Genomic DNA, 19,593 nt, shown 5'->3' with positions numbered 1-19,593 from the left:
TTAAGATATGCAAATCAGATATAAATACCCTACTAAGATTTGAACTCATTTCTAAAAATAAATAAGAAAAAGATTCCAAAAGCATGTTTTTATCTCTTTTTGCTTACACTTTACTGGGGCTCTCTTGTGAGCTCTGATTTTTTTTTTTTTTTTTTTCCCCCACCAACACTCACTCAAGATTTTGACATAGTGCCCCCTCCACCTCACCCGGGAATGTTTTCTTTAGCTCCGTCTCTGCGCGGTGACTGGTTCCTTCCCCCCCCAGACCCCCCCGGTCGAGGAGTCCCTGCCCTCCTCCGGCCTCCCCCGCTCAGGGACAGACCGTCGCCTTCGCGTCGCTCCCTCGCGCAGCGGCACACGGACTCAGCCGTCCCCACCGGCAGGATGTCTCCTCTGGCGAGCCGCCTGCTCGTCCTCCTGTGTCTGGCTCTGCCTCTCTGCGGGCTGGAGAAGGTGAAGAGTCGAGGATACAGAAAGGAGCCGGACGTTGACAAGGTGGGACGCGTCTCGTGGGACTGTCATTGATTTTGGTTTTGCATGTTCACATGAGTCTCACTCCTGCCTTTTATTATTATTATTGTTGTTATTGTGCTGCTTAACGCTGGTTTAGATGCCTTTTGATCAACTCGGGATGATTCGGTATTTTATTAGTTAATTCACTTGTTGGAAGGCGAGGCGCGTTAAACCGACCCAAGACCGAGTGGGCTGTTAAAAAAAAAAAAAAAAAAAAAACAGGAAATTGGGGTCTGGCTCATGCTGTCTGGCTTTGTTGTTTGTGTTCCCATTTTTTTTTTCCGGTTGAAAATAACTTTTTATAGGTATGAGCTGTTTTTTCTGGGTTTTTTTTTTCAAAGTTAACAGTTCTCCAGTTGATTAATTTTAATGATCGTCATCCACAGGATATTTGAGTACATTTACTGCCTATGGGTTTCATAAATAAAACTTGTGTTTATTTTAGGTAGGCTTCCTTAGAACTAGCGGGGCCCCCACACTCCTGTCCCTTTGCTCCCAGGAGTGAACATACTGAGCCTCCAAGTGGTTAATGTAGTTTAAGCCTCCAGCAAACTGTTAAAAGTCCTGTATGCATGACTTTTTGATGGATAGATTTTCAGATTTTTTTAATTTTTTTTTTGAACAGGGGCAGATCCAGAAATTCTTCTAGGGGCTTGTGAAAAGGGGGCCATTAAAAAAATCATAAAAAAGGCAAGAAAAAGAGGATGCGGTGGGAACCCCACTGAAATTAAAAGACAGCCGAGTTTCAGTATTTTTAATTAGGTGTGTTCGCAAGTGAGACACTTCGAAATGAAGCGGCTTGACCCGACCTTAGTTTTAGCATTAGCATTGGATTCAGCTTTAGCGCTGTTGCTAAAAATTGAAGACAAACTCATTTTGATCCCTTGTCTCACGCCACTTCCTTGTATTAGTAATTTGATATATTCATTCATAATCCAAACACATCAGTTACACCACAGACGATAAACCACCAGTCGAAATGTTTAGGCACCGAAATCAGAAATGTTACAGTTTAACCAATACTGAGCGTCACCTTCACAAATGAACATGCTTCAGTCCGATGTTTACGTCCCTATGACTAATATTTAAGATTCGCTCAAGATTCTTTTTTTCGCACTGTAGCAAAGTCCTTATTTTGTGACGCTCTGTATCTAGTGCACAGGAAACGATGCAGACAACCCCAACTGCACTAGACTCTCCTCGGACGAGGGACGATCTCCTTGTCAGAGCAGCATGGTAATCTTTAAATCCAGCTCTTTGCGCCTGAGCCCCCGTCGAATCAGAAACCTCCCGAACCAAATGCTGCATGTTCCTGAAAAGCTTTTGCTTGTGCTTTGGTGTGAACTAACGCATGAAATGCAGGCAGTACCTCCAATGTTTCCGAATTAATGCACATAGCATGCACCCAGGTACAGGAACAGTCTATCCTATGTACAATATGGCCCTAGTGTAAATAGGCAGGCGGGCTGCAGGCAGCTAATATAAAAGTCAGCTGTACTGCAGGGCGGACAGAGTTTCCATTCATTTGTCTGCTTTTGAAAGCCCTCCAGAAAAGGAACCTCTAATAAACTCCGCAGACATTTCCACCCTGTGAATACGCCGCTTTTCTCTGATCACTCCCAGACGCCGTCACCAATAACCCCAGGATGCCTGGAAGTATCTGGTCCCGTTTTTCCTGAAAGGACTCCAGCGTTCTTTCGGCACACGCAGTGCCAACGAGAACCTTCTAATTTCATCGTTTCCCCCTCGTTCCTCTGGAGATGACGTAAAGTCTCGTATCTCCTGGGAGCCAAAGCCTTTCGCAGCTTAATGGCAGGAACAGACTTATAGGAAATCTGCATTTTCTCCTAGTTTTAGTTTTGTTTTTTTTTTCTAGATTAGGAAGTCTGAAACACTTTTTTCTTTTTGGTTGAGAATTTACCTCTGAGACCCAAGTCAGGGCAAGATGTTGAAACCGAAGTAAAAGCTCTTTGTTCTCCACCCCTACGTCTTGATTTACCCCTCCTCCATCCCCCCAACTTAATGTCTTTTGGCTCCATTGCTGTTCCACAGCTGCATGCTGAGTAAAAAGGGCAGCAAACCCAGCTGCTGCAGTCCACTGATTGCCTGAGGTCAAGGATGCACGTCCCACATGTCAGTTCATCCTGCCTGAGAGAGAGCACCTACAAATAACCTAAATGTAAACCCTTCTGCTGCCTCCCCCATCGCCCCCGCAACCTCCCCCCGCAAAAACAAACCAATTTTCAAAACCTTTGCGCCGCAATCTCTTGCTATTTCTGTTGGAGGAGCGTGTGCCGTCTCGCTCGTTTGGCTCCTCCATTGTGTCGGTGTTTGTGTGCGGTCGCTGTTTTGGCGAGCTCTTTGCTGACTTTGAGTGAGCCTGAGTCAGCCTGAGTGTGTTGCAGCATCTGCCTAAAGATAGCAGACAAAAACCGAGCAGGACAATGAATCACACGCCTACTGATTTAGAACAACCTCCCAAGGCCCGCAGTTCCTGATTTACGCACGATATATCATTCATTAGCTCGGTGGCTTGATGTCTGTCGGTTCCAGACATCTGTTTTATTTTATTTTTTTTCACCGCACCCCGACTGGCATCGGATTTTGTTTACGTGACTTGTAAATGAGGTATAATCTTGCCTCATTTACGTGCATGTTTCCTAAACATGGATTCAGCTCGCGCGAAGGCAGCAGTAAAGGGAAGACTGAATCAGGAACTCCATTTGCCCGAGATTCAGCTGTCCTTCTTGGCACTTGTGGCTGCTCTCTCCCTGACTGTTGTTTTTTGGTTGTTTTTTTTCTCTTTTCTCCAGTATGGCAGCTGCATGCAAGGCCCAGCAGGAACCCCCGGAAGAGACGGTAATCCCGGAGCCAACGGCATTCCAGGCACGCCAGGTATCCCGGGCCGTGACGGGCTCAAAGGTGAAAAAGGGGAATGCGTGAGTGAGATTTTTGAGGAGCCCTGGAGGCCCAACTACAAGCAGTGCGCCTGGAACGCACTGAATTATGGGATCGACCTGGGTAAAGTGGCGGTGAGTATTGCCGCCGGAGCAGAATCTGTGTTATGAATTCGCACAGCACTTCTGGACTTGTGCGAAATTCTGCTCGCCTGTGAAAATCGGGAGCGCGCCTTGCAGCCAGAGAGGCGGATCTGACCATTTTCACAGCAACTCCGATCGATTCCTCGGTAAAAGCAACTCACACAATCATGTCCAGGTTGTAACATTGACTTTAATCAGCTGCTGTTGTGCACAGAATTGTGAAATAATTAAATAAACGAGGTCTTCTTCCATTATTTCAAACACCAAGAGAATCTGTCTTTTTCCAACTTTTATCACTTAAGCCTGACAAAAAAAAAAAAAAAGTCAGTCACCAAGCAGTTTTCCAACATGTAGTGTGTATTTATAATTTTTCATTTCTGGTATGTAAGGATGTAAGCTGGCTGATCGAAGGGCACAAACTTGACCTCCTGAAAAGATGAGAGTGCAGACTTTCTGGTAAATCTCATTCTTATGTAAAATATGACAGATTACTGGATTCAGGAAATTTCTAGCATATTACATGTTTCCACACATAACATTTTTTGAGAATTCAGAAACAGTTTCTGCTTCTTTCCCAAAGTTCTGGGGAGAGGAGAGTATGGATATTTCAGCTGCCTGAAATAATCCGTACCCCCTCCATAAAATGGGAACAAATTACCTAAAAGTCTTTGGAAACAAATAGATACACGCGCACACACCTTGACATGATTGTGTGAGTTGCTTTAAAGAAGGAATCGATCAGAGGAGCCGTGAAAACGGTCAGATCCGCCTCTGATTGCCAGGCGCGCTCCCGACGCAGTAGGAGCAGATTTTCACAGGCGAGCAGAATTTCGCACAAGACCTCAAAGGGCTCGCAGTTTCACCTCAAGGAACCGCAAGCTTTAATGTAGTTTATTGGTGTTTTATGAGACACATGAAATGCAGCTCCAGGCTTTTCTGGGATTTGTCTTCACCGGCTTCACGCAATCTGGAAACTCCCATTTCTTCTCGTAAAAAAAAATTAACTCAAGCTCGGTCAGGTTCGGATCGAGATCGTGTGTTGATGTCGCTTTCTGAATCTGTACGCAGAAAATGCGGGTTTATGTGTGGGCTTTGGGAAATTGCAGCGCGTCGATGCGCTTTGATCCGAATCCTTCCAGCTCCAGTTGGAAGGTGACCTCTCTGCTGACCTCTCCGCTGCCGTCTCCACGTCGACGCAGTCGGGTTTTCTCGCAGGATCGTGCTGCATTTACCTCCATCCGCCTTCCCATCAACCCCAACCGGATTCTCTGTCCCCGTTGACAAAAATATATTTATATATATTCACTCAGAATCTGTTTGTCGCCGTGTCTAAGGACTGCACGTTCACCAAGCTGCGCTCGGACAGCGCTCTCAGAGTCCTCTTCAGCGGCTCCCTGCGACTCAAGTGCAAGAACGCCTGCTGCCAGCGGTGGTACTTCACCTTCAACGGGGCCGAGTGCACGGGGCCCCTGCCGGTGGAGTCAATCATCTACTTGGACCAGGGGAGTCCGGAGCTCAACTCCACCATCAACATCCACAGAACATCCTCAGGTAAGGGAGAACTCTGAAGTGAACTCTGAAAAGAAAAAAAAAACCCTGAACAAATACAAAAAGGACTAAAATATTGTTTCTGAATCGGATCCGGCGGATCGCACCGCAGAGTGAGTTCGGAAGCCTCACCACGCCGGGATTGTCTGTTCCTATTATTCAGACAGACACGACACATTTTATCAACCATGACAATTCCTCTTCCCGGTGTTTTTGGCAAACAGACCAGACGTACCTGTGTGTCAGTGTTTTTGCTCGGCCCAAACCAGCAACAGAAAACAACAGAGGCGTGTTTTTAGCTTTTTGATCTGGCTGAGGCTCGCTGAGAAGCACGCCCCAGGTAATCCCCCGTGTGCCCAGCTGCTGCTGAGCAGGCTTCCTCTCAGCTTCACAAGGAAACAAATTCAGGATTTCAGACGTGAAACAACTGAAGCCATGTGCTTTTGCTAAAGACAAAAGAACCGAGTTCCTCACCTCTGACCTCTGCTCTTGTTTTCCTTTTGCAGTGGAGGGGCTGTGCGAGGGCGTCAAGGCGGGGTTGGTGGACGTGGCGGTGTGGGTGGGGACCTGCGCCGATTATCCCCGGGGGGACGCTTCCACGGGGTGGAATTCCGTGTCCAGGATTATCATAGAGGAACTGCCTAAATGAGAAGACAGAGATATGAAAGGGAGGACCCGGTCTTTGTAGTGTAGGAATCAGTCGCCTGACACGCCGGAAATAACCGGATACGACCGGTTGAGGCGTGACAGAGTCTCTGATGGTACCTTGAATGTTTTTTTTTGTTTGTTTTTGCTGTTCTGTTTAATTACATGTACAAAAAATTCTGACGCTCTGCCTCCTTGGAGTAAATTCTGTATTGTGGTTTGTTTTGAATTTTTTTTTTGGTCTGCTGGTGGCCTGGTAATTGATTACAGTAACCATTCAAATGTACTGTGTGACGTGTGTGTGAATCGTTTCTGTCAATAAAGTCATCTTTTTCTAAAGACTCGACTTCTTTTCCTGGAGGAAGTAAGTGGAAAAGACGTGGGATTTCCAGGTTTTGATATTTGTGTTTTACAGAAAATGTCCCGTGTCCATTCGTTTTTCAATTCATCCCTAAATTTTTTTTCCTTTTCTCCAACACTTCATCCAACGTCGCGTCTTTCGATTTATGCATAAATCAACATCGTTCATCTGTCAGTTCGTCTATTATTAACCCACCCATCTGTTTATCCATTGTTTTTAGCGGCCATCTTTTTTCTTTTTTATGACATAGGCCAGAACTTTCCAGCTGAAAACTTAAAAAAATTTAGATTTATTCTCAAATTTCACAATTTTGCTAAATGTTTTCTTGTTCCTTGTTCAATAATCAACCTCTTGCAGTAAATATGTATCTCATTCTGTCACTCCTTGTTGGCTTCTCTCATTATTCTCTTCCTTGTTTCCCTGTTGGTCAGTGATTCCTGAGGTTTTTTTTTTGTCCTCCCCAGGCTCCCTGTGCGCCTGTTTTCTTAATTTTTTTTTTCTTCAATCTTCAGCTTTACTTACTTCCTCAGCGTTTCTGTCTTCAAGTCTTCATCAACGTCTCATGACGATGGCTGCACTAAAAAAATGCTGCAGCATGAAGGTTTGTGAACCAAACACGCATAAAATTAAATTCAACAAGGGAAAAACATGGTTGCTTAAAAAAATGATGACTTTATTTTGTGCCTTCCACTTTTAGAGGATTGTAATTCTTAGCTTTTTTTTTGGAAAGGCAGTGAAAATTTTACTGTGACATTTATACGTTGTATATTATAAACCATATAGAAGCAGATTGGCACAAAAGCGTGTGCCATTCTTGAATAGTGGTCTAAAGCTGCACAAAAATCACTTATTTTTACAGGTTTCAAATGCAATGCCTGATAAAATGCACTGTAATATTAAACATTTAACAGTCTTCATAGAGGTTGGGGAGTCAGAAAAATGGCAGCCTGGAAAAGTGTGGAATTACCCATTGGAACCAAAGAACACACCCTGCAATTAAATAGGTCAAAAATAAAACATTTATTGTGTTCACACGCTAATAAAGCGCTTCACATTTCATAGCAAAATGTCATAAAACAATACACTTAGTTTGTGTAATGAGGGGGGAAAAAAAAAGCATAATCAATGCTGCAGTTCACACATTGATAATTAATAATAAAGATAAAACTGCAGTCCTGAGATTTTGATGCTGATCATCAAGTTTTAAATAGACTGTTTTTCATCTTTCTGTTGCCAGAAAACGTAAACAAACCTTCCTCTGTGGGAGAATGCTGAATTCACCACAGATCGTTACAACACGCCGCCCACGTTTGACAAAGTAGTCGCCATGTCACATTTATACCGTTTCCAAAGGGACAAACTGAAACAAGTCATCCCCACGAGCCAACTGTGCGCTTAAATCAGACACGTGTTCCCATCATGCTTTTAGGATTGAGGCCACTGAAAAAAAATTTACGTGTTTTTTTTTCTCCTCAGAATTCAGGATTCAATCTCAGGATTTTGACTTTTCTCTAAAAAAATCTGAACTTTTTTTTTTAGAATTCTGGCTTTAATCTTCTGAGATCAAAAGTCTAAATTTTCACTTTGTTCTCACAATTCAGATTTCTTTTCCTCAGAATTTTGACTTCAATCTTCTAAAATCAAAAGTCAGAAATTAGAGAAAAAAAGTCAAAATTCTGGGAAAGAATAAATAAATAAATAAATAAAAATCCAAATTCCAAGAAAACTCCCCCCCCCCCCCCCCAACATTCTAAGAAAAAAAAGCCAAAGTTATGAGATTAAAGTCAGAATCTTTTTACTTCAGTGGCCCCAATGCGCCTCTATATGTTTGACCGGAAAGGAGTTAGTTGTTTTGCTGCTTTGACTTTTTTCTCACTTCTACACATCTTCACGTACTTAAGGAAAGCCTCTGGGGAAACACGCTCCCCTCTTCGCCTCCAACGGTTCAGCCGGAGCTTGGTGCCCCGTGTGGCTGTCCATGCTGGGTTCTCACTGTCTCTCTCATTTTGTCCCCAGAAGGAAGCGGGACACGTTCTCATAAACCACAAAAGTGATGCAGCAGGCCGGCGTGACGCGGATCAAATTTGGGACGATGCCTTTGTAGAAGCCCGAAGCTCCTTCGTTTCTGCAGAGGGAAGAGCGAGCGTGAAAAGGGAGCCGGGTCCAATCGACCGGTCCCAGCAGGTCGGCGTCCGTACCTCCACGTCCGTCCGATGACATCTACGACCCCGCCGTATCTGTTGTGCTGGTCTTGGAGCCGCGCTCTCACCACCTGATACGGGTACGTCGTGGCGACGGCGAATACTTTGGACAGCGCTGCCATTGTGATGTATTCCAGAGCATTCTGCTCATAAGAGAACCACAGAGAGGAGGGTGAGCAGGAAGAAGGGAGTGATGACTTCATCCAGCGTAGCCCCGAGTTTGAAACTCACCAACTTTGCGTCTGAAGGCACCTTCTTGTATTTGTTGTAGTCTCTCTTGAGCTCTTCGTAGGCCATGAACTGCAGGGCTCCGTGAGACGTACCGAACAGACCCGGAACGTAACCCTGCAGGGCACAACTGCACTTTACTTCAGCTGGAAGCATGATGAAGAGCAACGACGCCCCCTAGTGGGGGATGACTGTTTTCTGCTGAAGTGACGGCAGGAAAGCATGGAAGCTAAAAGCTCAACAGGAAGTTACAATTCCGATTTTTAAAGGCCGACTTGTTATGAGATATAAAGTCAGCACTTTTTTCAGATAAAAACAAAGTCGTAATTTTGACTGTCTAGTTTATAGTCATGATTATGAGACGCCGAATAAAATTGAGTGTATTACGATTTGGAAAGTTAAAATTGTGGACTGCATCTCATAATTATTACTTTTAAAGTCAAAATTATTACTTTTGTCCTCAAAATTACGACTAAAACCAAAACTATGACTTCGAAAGTTAAAATTAAGATTCATAATTTTGACTGGATCTAATAATTATGACTGAAACGTGAAATTATGGCTTTTACTCCAATAACAATGACTCACCCTCAAATGTTGACGTTAAAACTCATAATTACACCTTTAAACCTCATAATTATGACTACAAACCTCGCAATTATAACTTTCCTGTTGGGCTTTTACTTTTTTCTTTCATGGCACAAAAATCTAGCATCTATAATCATCAGACACACTTATTATGTCTCGCATGGAAGTCCACAAAAGACGTCTCACTTTGTAAAGTCCTGGCAGGCCCTCGTGGCGGTAGATCTTCACCAGGGCGTCCACCATCCCCTTGTACTGCTTACTGCTGGGGTCGGCGCTGTACTGCAGAACCAGTCGGGTCTTGGTGACCCAGATCGGGTTGGTTATGGTGAGAGTGAGGATGCCTGAGAAGAAGAAGCGGGGGAAAAAAAAGACTCTAAAGGTCAGCTAGAGCTTCTCAAGTTCTCACACACACACACACACACACACACACACACCGTTTTAATGTTCTGCCAGGTCTGGCTGCAACTGATCAGTACCTTGTTCTCAATGCTATTTTTTATTCTGTTTATAGTAATCAACTTGAACTGTCTTGCAAAAAAAAATTAAATAAATCAAATGAAGTAATAACATCTGGAATAAGTACAGCATTTTGTCGCAATTTTTTCCCATTTTGATTGATTGTTTTGCAGATGCGGGTGGATTTGCATTCAGTTTCTTAGCATCATATGTTACTGGAGTGATTCGGAGCTCGTATTGATGTCCTTATCCTACCTGGATCTTAAACAGAAATATTGTGTCGCAGCTTCGATTTTATGAGCCGGTCTAAATTTATCAAGAAAACGACAAACAAACCGATGTGACCTCCTTAGTAAATATAACGGGGGTGAGGTCATTTCCACATGCCCCGTGTCAGCTGCATCCAGCTCTGAGCTGTGAGGTCGGTTCTGACCTGCTTCAGCCGCCGAAAGCAGGTGCTCTGCTGGGCTCAGCTCAGCCTCACGGCCCTCCTTAGTGGAGCCTTTGATTGCATTGTAGCTGCAAAGAAACAGGGAGAACTCACATCAACTGATTTCTGAATGCCACTGTTGCTGGTGAAATCGACCTGATGCAGGGTTTTATTTATTTATTTTTTACATACAAGAAGAAGTAGAGACCCCAGGACAAGCCTGCGCCCCAGATGTTGGGCGTCACCCCTTGGTACAGACCCCTCACTCCCTCCTGATGCCACACGCTCTTCATGCAGTGAAGAATGCCGCTGTACTTGGGCCTCAACTCCAGTCCATCACTCACTGCATTGGAAGAGACGTTCACAACTTAGCGAAGGCATTCAAAAAAAAAAAAATCCATATACATATATACACCCAGAAAAGCCGATCCTCACGCTGTACCTGCAAACCTGATCTTCACCAGGTCCAGTGGGTGAAGCACCAGAGTGGACACCACGCCGCCGCTCAGTCCCGCCACCAGGTTTTCCACTTTCACGTGGCTGAAGACCTGCTGAACGTGTCCGGCGACGGAGACCGCGGAGACGTGTCTTCTGGGCAGCGCCGGCGTCTCTGTGGGGTCACGGTGATCCGGCGCGGAGCCCATCCTCAGCAGGTGACCGAACTCGGCTGGCTGAGCTCCGAACAAGACCCAAAACTAACTCTGTGGAAGCGAGGCGGCTGGCTGACTCCGCGACAACATTTAGGTTATGGCACAGACACGAGGAAACCGACCGGAAATTCACGGCACGTCGGCGGCCGAACACGCGGCGAAACTCATTGCTACCGATAAACGTCAAGTCTCGCTCTCCTCCGCCTCGACCTTGTTTGCGAGGAACCGATTAGATAAATGTCAAGTCGTATTCCTCAGAGTTGCACTTCCGGGACGCGACCTTTCAAAATAATTCGAATCAAGGCCTCACTCCTCATAACGCGGCCGTCACAGGTTCGAGTCCCAGCCTTCACCCTCCCATCTATCTATCTATCTATCTATCTATCTATCTATCTATCTATCTATCTATCTATCTATCTATCTATCTATCTATCTATCTATCTATCTATCTATCTATCTATCTATCTATCTACTCTCTCAGTCTCGTGTGCTCCTACTTGGCACTAAATTCTGTAAAAGTACAACTTTTCGGTATTATTTCCGGTTCGTCCTCTTTCTAAAATATCTAACTTGACTATTGTTTCTTTCAGTGACGCGATCAACAGGCGCGGATGTCCCACAATGCAACGCGAGCGGACCAAGCCACTTCTTCACTATCAACACATGTCGATTAGTCTTTTTTTTTTTTGCACGAACATTAGGATATTATTATTAAACACTCTTTTGTGCTGGCGTTGCTCTTGGCTCTGAACCCAAATGAAGGTCAAGATCCTTTCAAGAAACCCGGATGATTACGTCCGGGAAACTAAACACGACATTCAGCGAGGTGAGCGTGTGACTGCTAGCTTCCATAGGCTAATGGCTAGCATAAACATTGGAATTAAATGAGTAGACAAAACGAGTACAAAACACATGACATCCATTTTCTTTATTATTGTTATATATATATATTTAAATGTAAATAGTTTAAGGTTGTGAGTTCTTCTGCGAGGCGACTTGCAGTAACAGCCTTTGACTCAGTCCCCAGGAACTACGACCCCTCCCTGCATCCCTTCGAGGTGAGCCGAGAGTACACGCGGGCCCTGAACGCCACAAAGTTGGAGCGCGTGTTCGCCAAGCCTTTCCTGGCCTCCCTGGACGGACACAGAGACGGGGTGAACTGCCTGGCCAAGCACCCCCGGAGTCTCTCCACCCTGCTCTCTGGCTCCTGCGATGGAGAGGTCAGCCGTCCTTTGAGCTAACAGCTAACGGGTTTTAATCTCTGTATATTTAAGAAAATGTTGTGTTTGTAGGTCAAAGTGTGGAATCTTACCAAACACGAGTGCGTACGCACTCTCCAGGCCCACGAAGGGTTCGTCCGGGGAATGGTCGTCAGACACTGCGGTACCTCCTTCTTCACGGTAAGCGGTCGACTTAATCGTCTTCACGTTTTGTTTGTTTTTTTCAGTCATCTCACAGAGAACTCTGTGTGGCCTGGCCTGTCACAATAACCCAATTAATCGCATAATTAATCAAAATCGGCTCAATAATTTCCATTTGCATGAGTTTATCAGATTTATCTTTTTTCTTCTTCTCTCTTCACACCAAAAATTGGATGACTAAAGTCTAGAGTCTGACAACTAACCTCTCCTTTTTTTTTTTTTTGAAGGATCATTTTGTTGGCAGAGACTTCATGACTAATTTCATTTGTCGTTTCGGTGGCTTTATTCATTTTTGGACTTTTAAAATGTCATCCAGTGTAAAATGCTCGTAAGAATTGAATGATCTCTGAGAATGTGCTCTTGCACTGTTGGGCTACTGCCATAGTAATACTTGAAAATGGTTTCAAAACAACGACGTTGTCGTTTGTAAAAGATTCTACGGCAATTTATCATGCAGCAAAATCTGTGACTTTTCCAGGCTTAGTTGCACCAATAAATCGGCCCCAAGCGACTGACGCTAGCATGAGTCAATCGCTTGGTACATGTTCTCATCCACTGACCTTATCTCAAACGCAAATGTCTGAAAATCAGCCACTGTCATCTTTTGCTTTGTCGTGAGAGAGAGGTCTGACTGACTTACTATATTTTGCGTTTTTTTATTGTTTGTTTTGTTTTCCAAGACAAAAAAAAATCTGTATTTGCCAAAATTGAAATGAACAAATGAGTCTTTTTCAAAAGATGGATGATCGACCAGTGAACTGCAACTTTAACTCCCCTTTATATTCAAACCTATCCTTGATTGTAACAGATCGGAGATGACAAAACCATAAAACAGTGGAAAATGGAAGCGCCGGGCTACGGAGAGGAGGAGGAGCCTCTCAACACCGTCCTTGGCAAGGTAACGCCTCTTTGATTTTATTCATCAGGACTCATTTGTCGTGCTTCACGGTTTTTTGCTCAAAGAGACGCATCCGTCCTTAGACCGTGTTCACGGGACTGGACCATCACCAGAAGAACGCTGTGTTTGCAACATGCGGCCACCAGGTGGACATCTGGGACGAGCAGAGGAGCACCCCCATCCGCTCCTTCAGCTGGGGTGTCGACAGCTTCAGCTCCGTCCGTTTTAACCCTGTGGAGGTGAGACGTAAATGACAACATTTTGGAACCGCACCTGTTGTATATGAAACCTGCTGATTTAGTCCAGTTGGATCATTTTCCTCTTCACAGACAGATCTCCTTGGAAGCTGTGCCTCTGACAGAAGTATAGTTTTATATGACATGAGGGAATCAACACCTCTTAAAAAGGTGGGTCTTTATTCTTCTGTCTTCTCCTTCTTCTTTGAAGTTCACATTGAAAAATTCTGCTTCTCCTTCAGGTGATCATGACAATGAGGACCAACACGATCAGCTGGAACCCAATGGAAGCTTATTACTTCACTTGTGCAAATGAAGACTACAAGTGAGTCTAAGAGCGAAACGCATTTCGTTTATTCTTTCAACAGCTTCTGGTTTGTGTAATTGTTGAAAAATATTGAAAAAAATAGTGAATTTAAAAGGATGCAGATCCTTTTAAATCATTTCCTATCCTTTAATTTGAGATAAAAAGTCTGATTCAATGGAAATGAATGGCTCTGTTAAGGCAGGATTGTAAGAAAGATGCAGGAATTTTTCAGGTTGGTGCTGGTTTTGTTGAAAAGTTCTCAAAAATGTGGTGAACATAGTTAACAATCATTGCTCCACTGCTGCTAACTTAGCAGCTTTGTAGCTATATTTATTGACTTTTCAGCCAGAAGGTTACTTAGTTCACTGCCACGCTTTGCAAGGTCTTGTACTGCGGTCAGCAGTGCAGAGTTGCAAACGCGAGTGAAAAGATGAGCGAGGTTCAAAAAACCAATATAGTTTGTATTTTATGCCTTGATGAATTACCCTTCCAACGATGTACAACCAGTTCACAGCTGACATTTCTGAATTACGTTTGAAACAAAATTACTTTACTTGGAAAACCGAGATATCTGTTTGTAGGCAGTAAACGATTTTAGGACAGTGTGAATTTTTACATTTCAAGCTTGCAGAGATAAGCATGGTGATTAATCTCATTCTACTTTTCAAATTGATTGCCAGCTCTCATCATCAAACAAGTAGTTTAAATGTAGCTTCACATCCTGGTTCGTACCAGAGACGCTAACGTTAGCATTGCTTCCTGTTGACTCACTAGTCTGTACACATACGACATGAGGCATCTGGAGAATCCCGTCAAAGTGCACGTGGACCACGTCTCCGCCGTGCTGGACGTCGACTACTCTCCCACCGGACGGGAGTTTGTCTCCGCCAGCTTCGACAAGACCATCCGCATCTTCCCCAAAAACTCGGCAAGCAGCAGGTCGGTTCTCGTCGCGCACGCCGCTTTCAAACCTGGCCCGTCCGGCTTTTAGAAGCTTACGGTGCAGCATGTCTCTGGTCGTGTTTGCAGAGAAGTCTACCACACCAGGCGCATGCAACACGTCATCTGCGTGAAGTGGTCAGCGGACAGCAAGTACGTCCTGAGCGGCTCGGACGAAATGAACATCCGGCTGTGGAAGGCGAACGCGGCGGAGAAACTGGGAGTGGTGAGTTTATTTATTTTTGCTTAGTTTCCTGTTGGCGTGCAGCCCGGGTCATTACTAATGGTTATGTCTACATGCTGATCAGCAGCTGCATTTTCCTCAGCTGTCTTAATATCTCGTATCTCCGTCAGGTTTTATTACTCGAGCTAGTTTTATGAATTGGCTGCATTCTTTTTGGCCCTGCGCCCGCCTCCGCACTGTGACAGTGGGCCACTCTGCCAGCAGCTACGCTACCGGGGACGACCGTTGCCAAATGCACTGATGGATGCTGACTTAGGGTTCAATCACTCTCAATAAGTGCTATATTCCTGTTGGCACAGTGTGTCCTGATGAAAGGAAAGCCTGAAAAGAAAAGATCCAATTGGAAACATTTGACATCAACTGGATTCTGTCAATAATATCTGCTTTTACGTTAATAATATTGAATCCTCAGCTGTCGCACGGGACTTCAGACTTCCATAGAGGTGCTGAGTTGCCTCAAACAGCAGTTTACCGCCAGATTATTAAGATGATCTCTAGCGGCCATCTTTCACTCCTAATCAGATTCGCTCCTGCTTATTTTTTTAATGCAGCTCGCCGGGGGAAGCGGCCGATTTTGGCACTTGTTTTACTGTCACTGTGCACGGGGAGATTTACTCGCAGGCTCTGCACTTAAACAGATCAGACAAGCGCTGCTCCTATCAGCACTTTGAAACGGACCAATCACTTAAACGGAGGCCACTTTGAACGTAACAAAGCATTAACGGCGAGGTTCTACCGAGAGCGTCTTTAATTATCAAGAAACGCCGAGATGCTGAATCAAAGCTTAGTCGGGGGACTGAAGACATTTCTCTGGACGAACAGAGACTCTCCTGACTGCTGCGACTCACTTTTTAGAAGTTTCCTCCAAAAAGTCGGATCTTTTGGACTCTGTTTGTTCTCTGTTGTAGAAGAACTGTTGTGGTAACTTATTTCATGCTACCATTTTGGAATATTATTTAGTGAAGCACTTGCACAAAACATTCTCTGACCTGAAACTTAAATATTTTGTTTTAAAATTTTTATTTATTTTTTTAATAAATGCTAAAGTGGGGCGATTTTGGGAGGCAGACTGGCAGTCCGGTAGCGATCCCGGTTTGTGACGTGTGCTACGCCTCATTCAGACACTGAAACAATGCTGCTGTTTGGTTATTTGTCAAAGGAAATGGAAGAAGAATTGTTTTTCATGTATATGAAGAAATGGAGGAAAACTTCAGGGGCGTAAATTCAAAATAATCCTATCCGTCTGAAACTGAACCAACATCAGTCTTCAGATTTGGATTCCAGTGATCAGGACCGTCACAGCTGCCGACGAGCGAAAGCACCGAATTTCAGAAAATGTAGCCGACACATGAGCGTTTTTGTGTTTTTTTTTCTTTCAATCTTTGGTGTTTTAAAATAATGGTGAAAGTGAGGTTTTGACTTCTTTAGGAGAACGTCTTTATCAGCCCACGATTCTATAGACTTGTTGGACTTCCTGAATCCCTCTCCATCTGTACTGAACTTCTGCTTGATGCTGTTGATGATCCAGAAACTGTCAATAATCTCAAATACTTCCTCCTCTAGCAGTTTTCCTGATCCTGATTGGTCTTTGATCAGTTTGGGGTGATACGAACCGTCTGTCGATCAGACAGCCATTAAGATCTTTCTGGAAATCTCCTAATTTTACTTATTATTATTTTATTTTAGGGGGATTGGTTTAGTGCAACAGGATCAGCTTGAACCAACTGTATCCCCTCGAATTGAATCCCAGACAAATTGTTGCTTCTAATTAGAATAAAAGCCTCGGACGAGGGCAGTCGCCAGACGGTGGCTTTCGCGAGTCAAGCAGAGGTGGGAATGTTGTGGAGCTGGTGGTTTTACGTTTTTAACAGACATCGATTCGTTTTTAAATGAGTTTGTCCTTCGGAAGTTATTTCAGCTGTATGGATCAGTATTTTACGATCAAGTGAGTCGGCCTGTCGCGATACCCGATTTCCTCTGAGCGATTAATTTTCTCAGAAATGATTGCAATAAACGATAATATTGTTTTGAAGACCGTTTTGAACTGATGTAATGGTAATGAGGAAATGATGCAAGCACGTTCTGCCAAGAGAAAATGCACTTTATTTTCAAAGGAACACTAAACACTGGAACAAAACAAAACAAGCAAAAGCAAAAATGAAATGGACTCCCGGTCTCCGTGAACAAAAATTCACTTGAATCAAAACTAAACGCAACATAAAACCAAAGCGGAAATAAAAACTGTGTTCAACCAAAAGAGTGCAGATTATGAAGTTTGTTTTTTATGTCAACTTTCAATAATCATTAGATTTAGATAAAGATGGAAAAATTCAACAACCTGATGCAGTAGTTCATTCCCCCCATAGGAAACGAAGAAGGGTGGAGTTGAGTCTTTTTTCATCCTGTGTCATCAATAGAAAGAGAAAACGGCGACAAATTGAAATGAGGTCGATAATTTTCATTTCACATGCGGTTTATTGATTTATCGTTTACTGCAACAGGCCTACAACTGAGTTGAACTTTGTTAATGTAAAATTGATTCGACTTGTGTAACGACACACAAATTTGTCAGTTTCAGCCGAGCTCATTTTAAACGCTTTGTTTGAAGCTCTACAAAGTTTTATCCCGGTTTCATACAGGAAGATTATTGGCGGCGCACCGCCTCCAACCTCAGTTTCTTGTGTTGCTCTTTATTTTCTGTGTGAACAAAATGTTGTTTTAATCATGGCTTTCTTATCGTGATCAGAGAATTTTGACAAAATGAAAATATCGACCCACTGAGAATTGTTTGTGAAAACCTCGGAGTATTAATGGACATTTCAATCATTTTTGATGAACAAACTGGGCTCATGTGTATTTGTGTTCTCCATCTCCCTGTTTTTTTTTTGTTTTTTTTTTTACACAGCTGTCTCCCAGAGAGAAGCAGGCCATTCACTACAGCCAGAAGCTGAAGGAGAAGTTCCAGCACCACCCACAGATCAAGCGCATCGCTCGCCACCGACACCTGCCCAAGGTCATCTACCACCAGAGGAACGAGCTGAGGGTCATGAAGGAGGCCCGCCGGCGAAAGTGCGTACCCACTTTCTTTTTCTTCTGCTTCTTCTTCCTTTTTTTCCCCCTAGCAGCACAGGAAAGAAACGATGGGAATCCCCCCGCTGCCTCCGTTTAAGGGAGAGGTAGCGATTTGGGCTGGCGCCAGGGAGAAGGTGTGACCTACGCAGTTTCACCAGCCTGATGGAAAATTTCACAGATGGGACCGGGCCGCTCTGACGTAGCCGCGACAGGCATTACATACTCATTTACAGCTCGAACGGCGGATCGATTGTCCCGGTTTGCCCTTCCCTCCTGTGAATCGCAGCTTATTCTGATTTGCATCAGTGCTTTAATATAACATATCAGACATAAGACTTTGCAAATTTATTTCACACATTTACAGTTTGAAGTGAACAAGCCATGTTGTGAATGAAAAAGACTCGTATACAGTCGACCTCTTCTGTCAATTCGCTGTAGCATAAGCAACTGAACATCTTACCCATATAGACCCATCTTTAAACAAAACAGTCTGCATTTAAAGATGGAAAAACACGTATTATCTTTGTATCTTGATGGAATATTATATTTTATTTTCTCACAAGTAAAACTAGATCTTACTGTCTTTGGTTTCTTTAGACAGATTCGTTCCATAAACAGAAATACGTCGTTCCATGTGTTTCCTTCTGCTTTTTAACATTTTGTTTATTTTTTAAATCTCCGATCCTCTCATATTATAAATGAAATCTTATGTTATTTTTTACAAACTTTCTGGTAGCGTACTGTTCTGCATGAAAGACTTTAAATCTGCACTTTTATGCATTAGTTTTCAAAAGCGCCAGCGTGTGACGCAACTGTTAGCCCAACAGTCACATATTCAATCTGTTCCTCATCTTTGTTTGCTTTCCTCTCCCTCCCTTTCTCCCTCCATCCCTTCCTCTCTCTCTCTCTCTCCTCTGCCTGTTCCTGATTCGTTTCACCGGCAGTTTGAGTAATTCATGACTCCTCTGTTGTTTTTCAGGGAGATGAACGTCCGTAAGCACAGCAAACCAGGAAGCGTGCCTGTGGTGTCTGAGAAGGAGAAGCATGTCGTCAGTGTGGTGAAATAGATCCAGCTCGCGCGGCAGAAGGACTTCCTGTTTAGTGGCGAGGCGGAGACACCACGGACTCGTACTTGGAATCTAAAACTGCGCAGATTCACGCGTGGATGGAAAACAAGCCCCAGTGGCTGCATTGTGGATGTCAGTCAGCTGCACTGTAAATACACAACATGAGTCAGTCAGACTGTTGTTACAGACTCCATGGTACATGAGGTCCTCACTTTGGAGCCGTGGAAAATGAAAGACTTCAGTGGAGTTCTTTGTATTGGAAATAAATAAAAAAATGATAAAGCTGGTTTAAATAAATCTGGTTCTAAGATTCTCTTATGTCGCTTCATTTCTACAGTTTGATTCCATATTTAAATAAATGTCCTACATGGTGTCAGTGAAGTCTTATCACATCAAAATGTTATAATTGATTTTTATTGCTTTTCTTTTATGTTGGACTGTGTTTAACTTTGATCCGAAATCAGATTTAAACAGTCTGATTGTGTTTAAGTCAATCATACAGGTTCATATTTTCATCTGAACTTGAATTTTTTAAATATATATAAATATATAATTTTATTAGCTTAAAGTGTTAACTCAAAGTTTAAGAGTTTAGTGGAGATTCATCAGAAGCAGTGAAGTTGTAAAAAAAATAAAAAGTTCACCTGAATTCATTCAATTTGTCTGTGATAAGTGACAAAGATGTCGCCCTGTGCAATTCTGCTTGATTCAAATCTCACTTCTCAATTCAGTCTGGACTTTCTCCTAT

General features: G+C 43.5%; 3 protein-coding genes and 1 long non-coding RNA gene across 6 annotated transcripts; 2 read left to right on the top strand and 2 right to left on the bottom strand.

Annotated features, from left to right (window-relative positions):
• Positions 1–303: 303 nt before the first annotated feature.
• On the top strand, positions 304–6,088 carry LOC129367413 (collagen triple helix repeat-containing protein 1-like). Of its 2 annotated transcripts, XM_055041802.1 has the most exons (5): positions 304–495; positions 1,669–1,749; positions 3,327–3,545; positions 4,889–5,105; positions 5,609–6,088. In XM_055041802.1, the coding sequence occupies exons 1-5, from the start codon at positions 385–387 to the stop codon at positions 5,749–5,751; spliced, it is 771 nt and encodes a 256-aa protein (XP_054897777.1). In that variant the 5' UTR covers positions 304–384; the 3' UTR covers positions 5,752–6,088. The 2 variants fall into 2 exon arrangements, with proteins under 2 accessions (XP_054897777.1, XP_054897778.1); XM_055041803.1 differs by lacking the exon at positions 1,669–1,749 and having other exon boundaries at positions 307–495.
• On the bottom strand, positions 5,117–5,636 carry LOC129367414 (uncharacterized). The gene is made up of 3 exons (XR_008606699.1): positions 5,577–5,636; positions 5,338–5,488; positions 5,117–5,254 (listed from the first exon to the last, which is right to left on the bottom strand). It is a non-coding gene; the product is annotated as an uncharacterized LOC129367414 (long non-coding RNA).
• Positions 6,089–7,104: 1,016 nt separating the features above from the next.
• On the bottom strand, positions 7,105–10,917 carry LOC129367758 (mitochondrial folate transporter/carrier-like). Of its 2 annotated transcripts, none has more exons than XM_055042405.1 (7): positions 10,454–10,917; positions 10,204–10,354; positions 10,015–10,100; positions 9,312–9,466; positions 8,541–8,667; positions 8,307–8,452; positions 7,105–8,233 (listed from the first exon to the last, which is right to left on the bottom strand). In XM_055042405.1, exons 1-7 carry the CDS (start codon positions 10,653–10,655, stop codon positions 8,144–8,146), a joined length of 957 nt encoding a protein of 318 aa, XP_054898380.1. In that variant the 5' UTR covers positions 10,656–10,917; the 3' UTR covers positions 7,105–8,143. The 2 variants fall into 2 exon arrangements, with proteins under 2 accessions (XP_054898380.1, XP_054898379.1); XM_055042404.1 differs by having other exon boundaries at positions 8,541–8,654; positions 10,454–10,916.
• Positions 10,918–11,299: 382 nt separating this feature from the next.
• On the top strand, positions 11,300–19,158 carry dcaf13 (ddb1 and cul4 associated factor 13). The gene is made up of 11 exons (XM_055042219.1): positions 11,300–11,487; positions 11,682–11,881; positions 11,954–12,061; positions 12,891–12,980; positions 13,064–13,219; positions 13,310–13,387; positions 13,459–13,541; positions 14,298–14,462; positions 14,553–14,688; positions 17,612–17,775; positions 18,758–19,158. The coding sequence occupies exons 1-11, from the start codon at positions 11,418–11,420 to the stop codon at positions 18,843–18,845; spliced, it is 1,338 nt and encodes a 445-aa protein (XP_054898194.1). The 5' UTR covers positions 11,300–11,417; the 3' UTR covers positions 18,846–19,158.
• Positions 19,159–19,593: the final 435 nt, after the last annotated feature.

This window comes from Poeciliopsis prolifica, unplaced genomic scaffold (genome assembly GCF_027474105.1).
Source record: "Poeciliopsis prolifica strain line A6 unplaced genomic scaffold, Auburn_PproV2 SCAFFOLD017, whole genome shotgun sequence".
In the NCBI taxonomy this organism is placed as follows: domain Eukaryota; kingdom Metazoa; phylum Chordata; class Actinopteri; order Cyprinodontiformes; family Poeciliidae; genus Poeciliopsis; species Poeciliopsis prolifica.
This window is presented reverse-complemented; position numbering and strand designations above follow the sequence as displayed.